General features: G+C 31.0%; 1 protein-coding gene across 6 annotated transcripts in view; it reads right to left on the reverse strand.

The window, feature by feature from the left end:
* The window catches only part of LOC106687052 (uncharacterized), a 34,550-nt gene that overhangs the window by 8,792 nt on the left and 18,382 nt on the right, over positions 1–7,376 (reverse strand). For 4 of the 6 annotated variants that reach the window (XM_067044963.1, XM_067044958.1, XM_067044959.1 and 1 more), the window contains exons 2-4: positions 5,085–5,344; positions 3,822–3,954; positions 601–838 (exon numbers count right to left, since the gene is read on the reverse strand). In XM_067044963.1, the coding sequence (XP_066901064.1) occupies positions 601–838; positions 3,822–3,954; positions 5,085–5,336 (623 nt within the window). In that variant the 5' untranslated portion in view covers positions 5,337–5,344. The remainder of the gene's footprint in view (positions 1–600; positions 839–3,821; positions 3,955–5,084; positions 5,345–7,376) is intronic. The other 2 variants (XM_067044961.1, XM_067044962.1) reach the window with 1 other exon arrangement.

Genomic DNA, 7,376 nt, shown 5'->3' on the forward strand with positions numbered 1-7,376 from the left:
AGTGCATCCCTTTTCAGTCGGTTCCCATCAGGAACTGATAGAGATACATAATATAAATATATAATATAAATACATAATATAAATATATAAATACAGATACACTAAATACATTAATATATGAATAAATTTCAATATAATACCTGTACGGGGAACCCCTAATCGGGCTTAGAAACCCCGAAGCCCCGTACACGGCAATATATATATATATATGACAATTTGATTCACGAGTTATCATGTAAATCAAATTTATAGATACATCAAGATATTCCATTTAGACAGTTAGATTGCAGATTACCCAGACTTTACAAAATAGCTCACTAGAAGAAATTATTTGAAGCATGAAAGTATAAGAACATTCATTCCAGCTACCGGATAGTTCCAGTTCGGATACTAAATGTATTCAGTTATAGGACTGTAACTTTTAGCAGATTCCTGCTACCTCCTTCAAGAATTCTCGTTGCACATTGTCGTTAAACCTTGATTCTAGTTTTTCTCGTAACTATATATTCCTTTCCAACTTCATATGTCATAGAAGTACCCACTATATACTTTTTATTATCATTATATTGAAATTATAATTCATTGATCAAATCCTCCTACCATTCGGGACCCCAATGCTGTTCCATGGCTTTGCGCAGAGCCTGAAGCCCGGGATAGCTCAACGTCTCGACGTAACGGCTGTTTGTCATAAAAGGATGAGTGTCGAATTCACCCTTACTGATGACATCTCTCTCTTCGAGTACCTTCCCAATAGCATGGTATCTTGCAAGACTTCTGAGTGCCAGCTGTCCGTGTTCCATATCTATCCCGATTTGCCTTTGCACCAGACTGAATCCTGCTGCCTGTGGAATAAAATAAATATATAAATTCATTACAAAATAACAAAAGTAGACGCATGTAAACATTTTATTTCTTAATTTTTTATTTGTATTGGAAGATTGAAAAATGTTATACATCCTTTTTGTCTTTTAAAACTTTTTTAATAAGATTTGTATTCAAAAACATGTTTGATTGACATAAACATTTAACAGTCTTATTTAAGAAATCATTCAATTACTTTTAATTGTATTAATTATACAGTAATTTAATGTAAACTATCGTTTTTTAAATATGAATATTCAACTACACTGTACACTGTATCCTCAACTTAATGTTAAATAGAAATTAGATTCTGTACCGAACATTGGTCCTTCGGCTGCCTACTATCGTATAATTTTTTTCTTCTACATTTTTCAGATTTAGTTTTCCTTCAAAAAACATTTTTCTTGAAATATGTCTGGGTTAACCCCCGAAAACAGGACTAAAGTATTAACGAAGTAGATAAACGATATTTTAAATAAAGGTATTCGGGAGTCAGCTAAGGCGGCTGAAAAATATGTTATCGAATTGCCGACCTTCAAAGGAAAATTTCGCACCATTGGTAATTTGTTTCAAAATTATAAAAACAATGGGGATACTTTATGCTAGGTCAATATTATAATGGACGAGGAAAAGGGATTCCAAACTGATGAAAAATAGGGCGGCTCGGTCGGACGTTTATGAATGTAATACTTGGAATATATATATTTGAAAATGTAATGAATCCGATACCCACATCTTCTGGGACAGGTTCAAGTACTGTTGAGGATCCCGATATAACCCAGGAGTTAATCTTTCCATAACATCTTTGGTTTGATATCGACTACCCAAAATTTATATACCGAAATTCGAGAGTAACTTATAAGACTGGGTTCAGTTTAGGAATGTATTTTTATCAATTTTTCATAATGAAGGATCGTTTACCCATTTGAAAAATTTCATAAATTTCTTTATCTTGAGGACCTCTAATTATAGTTTTTTTGTTTGTTTTTTTGCGCTATCAGCAGATAATTACAAAAATGACTAGGCTCTTGAAGAATACAAAAACCAATAAATATTAGCTCCTGCTTATCTTCACAAGATAAAGCAATTCAAAACTTGAGAGATATTTTGCAATCTGTGGCAGACAGCTTCTCGTCTATGGTCAATCTGAAAATCAGTGATGAAGTGGATTACATCAAATTGCAACACGCACTAGACTGTCTGAATACCGAAAATCGTAAGCTATTCGAATAGAAACAAATCACAAATTAACCAGCACACAACTCATTAGTTTAATTTGTCCATCAACTCTGAGAGAGAAGAGTGTACAGCATCTCATCAGTCGCTTCATTTTTGGCTGAGATTGACAATTCACTATGAGTGAATAATCTACACCCCACTTAGAAGAAGGGCGAAGGAAGAATGAAATAGGGAAGATAACACATGAAGAGAACAAGAATATACACTTTCAAGATCACAATAGCTCACCATGTAACCCACATCTTCAAAAAAAATAAACTACATCATCTGCTATTTTATGTAATATCATGTAACCCCATTATAATCCACAATCAAAATTAAATACTAACTGTACTGTACAATTTTCTGGCAAACCCCCATATAACCATGTGTCTTATTATTCTAATGTGCCTCATTAGTCAATATTAAAAAATAATAGAGGCTTTTCTCCCTCTATCCGAATTCTTCATTTATTTTAAAATTAATCAAATACAGTCTACTCCATTAATTCAAACAAGCGATATCATTAACATACAATTAATTTGGATAACATCCTCCAACATTTACTCCAGTAAATATCTAAATTAAACAACTTACATACTTAGTTAGTTATAATTACTTCTTTAATTTTCCTTAACGTATATTTCAGCATTTTATTTTACAGGATGACTAACATCAAAAAAATCATTCTCAAAATTTTCGATATTAAGAACGATTTAGCTTTTATTGTAAGCAATTTATAACTGAATAAATTGTTGAGAGTTAAGCATTTAATAAATATCAGTTAATTATTATATTTTTATATTCCTAACAAAAAAAAATAATAAAGTTTCACCATGAGAAATATTATTATTTATACTTTTCTGAAAACTGTTGAAACTGGATTCAGTTACTGAAAGGCCCATTTGTAAATTAGTAAAAGGGAGTATTGGCACAGTAAATAATTTCGGAATATTTATTCTGAAACGAGTGAGGATTAATTTGAACTCAAAAAAGGACGGTAAGTGAAAGTTGAGTGACGTAGGGCACCCCAACAGATTTGTTTTTAATTCGGCTTTTTCGCCAAACTTTGCTGCCGTTACTAAATGAGGTTCGAAACTCTAGAGCCTACAGCCTCAAGGGCCCACTTTACTGTACACCAACTACTTTAGTCGTTATTACTGCTCTCTACAAAAATGAATTAATATTAAATTATCCATTCTAATCTATGTTCGTGGAAACGAAATAGCCCAAACATTGTAAAGCATTCAATTAGGTGAAATGAAAAAAACTTTCTTACTTTCATCATTTAAGTTCTCGCAGACCATTTCAATGAAAATAAGACCTAAGTTATTAGATACCATTTCATATTTATTGATATGCGAAGTTTAATCAAAACCGTTAGAGCTGTTTACTAGAAAATCAAAAAAAAAATCTAGAAAACGGGCCTTGCATTCAATTGATTCTATCTAATAAGTTGCTGCTACATTCCAGTCGTTACTTAAATTACATAAGCAATTTCATTTACATACGACTTTTCGTATGATAAGGTAGGCTGACAACACACACACACTCACAGAACATTTCATGAGACTTGGTTACACTTCAGGAGACCTAAAAACGTGTATGTCCAACAACATTTTTAACTATTGCAATACTTCCTCTTATATATACCGTATATAGGTAGATGAAAGTAATACATAACAGTTTTTATCACGAAATCTCATTGATATCGATTTATTACTGCACTGAGTTAACAAAACTTGCCTTTAGATCTTCAAGGACTAAGGATTCAGATTTCGGATCGTAGTGGATAAATTTGCACCAGAGCGGTTCTTCGAAATCACCTACATCTTCCATTAAGTATTCCATTTCCCTGAAGACTCTTGAGTACATCTGAAATCAATGTTTCACTGTTAATGCTACACATATATCCTGAATAAACATGACAGTGATATTTCAATTGCATAGGAATTTTAATTGACCATTCTCGGTTTTGGTATGTACATTTATATATCTACCATAATTTTGAGGGAACTCACTAATTAATTTTTCTTATTTCTTTTTATATTTTAAAAAAAGTATAGTTTTATAGTTTCCTTATATTTGAAAAAAAAATAAAAGAGAGATGATTTAAAATAATTATTATTTGGGGAATAATTTAATCATGACTATTTTTAGTAATTTTAAAATCTTTTTTTTTTAATAACTCTGATATATTAAAACTTTTTTTTTTTTTTCTAAAACTAAAATAGATAAAAATCGCCTCGTTAGAATTATTGTTGTGAGGAAATATTTAAATAAAAAATAATTCTTACATTGAACGTTAATTTTGCTAAAAATAAAAATGAAAACGCTATATCTTGCTTAAAATTTGACTTAGTCGAGAGTGGTTTTATGTTATTCAGAGTGAAAAAAACCTATTAAATATAACTAAAATACTTCTAAATTAATATCACGTTCTAAAAAACAACGTCAAACATAGTATAAAGTCATAAAATAAACAATTATGATTTAGTTACCTATGTACACATTTCTTGTTACAAAATATAAATACAACTATGAGTAACTAAACTTTCACAAACCATAACATCATCATCATAATTATCATTTATTGCTTTGGAAACAATTAAAAATAAAACTAAAAAAAATAATAAAGGTATAATAGTAATCTTGATTATAAAAACGTTTTAAAACTAGCAATTAGGATTTTAATGTTTAAATATTTCACTGTTATTAGTTATAAAATTTAACAAGAAGCTATGGATGATTTAGGTAGAAAATGTAGGAATTTTTTTTATTTTAATCATAGAATAAGTAAAAATTGAGTGATTTTTTTCATTAGAACAGAATAATTTTTTTTTATTTTGTGTAAATAATTTATGATTCTGTTAACCCTGAATGACTAATAAGTATTGTAATACAACATGTAAATAAAATAAAATTTTCGGTTGTGTTCTAATCAGAACAACTCAAACTAAAATAATACAATGCCAATAAATATTCATGAATGTAATTGGACGTACTTTGGCTTCAACCTTGAAGAAATCTTTCATCATGACAACTACACAGTCTGCGCCTTCTCCTCTCTTCACGATGAGATTCCTCTTGGCGACCCTTCCATTGCCAAGGACGACCTTCATCCGAATCCTCAGAATCGTAGAGAGGTAATTCTCCCCTTTAGGAAGAGCCGTTTCCGCCTCTGCTTCGATGACCTGTGCGATGGCATGGTCTTTGAAGCTTCGCTTCACTGCAGTTTCCAACACCTTTCTGTCCATGGCTAGCCCTCAACGAGAAAGAAGCAATAATTAAATCAGATCTTATCGAGGATGAATATAATATAACATAACTATAGGGATATGTATCTATTAGTGTACTTATTAGGGATGAGTATCTATTAGTGTGCTAGCTAGGAATATTTATCTATTAGTGTGCTATGTACTATTTTTTTTTTTTTAGGTTTCAATCGTTCCTAGTACGCATTGGTTCCAGGTAAACCTCCACCCATGACTCGATCCTTTGCTTGCGGAGTTCGTTAGAGTTCATAGCTATTACCCATCCTTTTCGCTATCTCCATCAGTTACCTTCCCCTCCTTATCCAACACTCTCATTACCCCCATGATTTTCAAATTTACCTGGCTTTCCCATTTCCTGACCAATTAGTCGCCTCGGAGAAACTGCCAGACAACTTGAATCGAATTATTCACATGGCAGAAGATAACAAGCTTAATTTGAACGCAGATAAGACTAAGGCAATTATAATAGGCTCCAATCGCCTCCAGAAAACTATTCCTTATATTCTAACCTTCTAAACAACAATCCGATAAAATTCTACTCATCTGTCAAAAACCTTGGAGTCACATTTGACCAAACTCTCCCACCCTAAAGCGTTTTAATCACCTACTTCCATGTGAAACCCCAACACCCCTAGCTACTTCCTTAATATTCTATTCCATTTTTCCCATTGTCCAAATTCAACGTTGCAACAACTGTTGGGAAGGTAAATCTCTTAGTACAAGAGCCAGGAAGAAAAAAAGACAGTTATTTCACCCCAATTTATAATTACTTTATTGAAAACTATATATAATTACTATCAAAATTGTCAAAATTGATGAGTCTGCCAAGTATAGGTAGGGGGAATATAAAATGGTAGCTGTTTCAAAACCATAAAAAACATTAATTTTTTATTCGGAACTCAATATCTTAAAAACTACCAACAACACTAGAAAATCTAAGGGAACATTATTTAAAGAAGACTAAATTTGCTAAAATATTTACTCTTCTCTACTACTATTTAAATATTAGCCCTAATAGAACTATTTACGTCCAATAGTTCTCGAGATATAAATTTTTAAAAAACAACATTTCTTTAAAATGTACTGAAAGATCAATAGTTAGTTAATTTATTTTGAGAAATCTATTTCTCAGGAACTATGTGACGTATAAATGTCTTTTAGCACTCAAATTAAAGCCAGTTTAATGTACTAAAAAGTAGTTTATGATCTTTATCTTTGTTAGAATAGTAGTTTTCATGATATTTGCTAAAATAAATTTATTTATTTATTATTTATTAGGCCGGCGTTGCAGGCCTATCTTCTACGTCATAACCTCTGATGAAGATCTGAAACTCAATTCGAAACGTCGACATAAAATAAATAAATATGGTTTGGTTTTTTTATGTTGTTCTTTGCTGACCGCACTCCCCGACAAACTTCTCCAAAATTGATTTATAGTTCTTCGGACAATAAGTTTGATTTATAAACTTTATTTCAGAAACCATAAGATGTACAGATGTCTGTTAGCACTCAAATTAAAGCTAGTTAAATTTACTATAAAATAGTTGATAACGTTTATCTTCGTATGAGTCGTAGTTTTTATGATATTTGACAAAATAAATTCACAAAATGTTAGTTTCTAAATGTTCGGATAATGTAATATGTTTGATTTTTGAATAAATATATCACCAGAACCATTAGATGTATATATGTCTACCAGAAGTCAAAATAAAGTAAATTTGACTGTCTATAAAGTAGTTTATGACACGTATCCTCGTTGGGGTAGTAGTTTTAATGATATTCGCAAATGACTATAAATTTGACACATAAAAATTTGTCCAAACAACTATAAATCAATTTATTTTAGAAAATACCAGGTCATTCAAAAAGTCCTGTCGTTTTTTTGGGGGAAATTATAAATAAATAAATATTTTCAAATAATCACCTTTATTCATCAAAATATCCACCGTTACAGTCGGTAACCTTCTCCCAACGAGATGGTAAAGCCCAAATTCCTTCCTTAAAAAACTGTTGATTTTTACT

This window comes from Halyomorpha halys, unplaced genomic scaffold (assembly GCF_000696795.3).
Source record: "Halyomorpha halys isolate HHAL.00 unplaced genomic scaffold, Hhal_1.1 Scaffold910.1, whole genome shotgun sequence".
NCBI classification, from domain to species: Eukaryota; Metazoa; Arthropoda; class Insecta; order Hemiptera; family Pentatomidae; genus Halyomorpha; species Halyomorpha halys.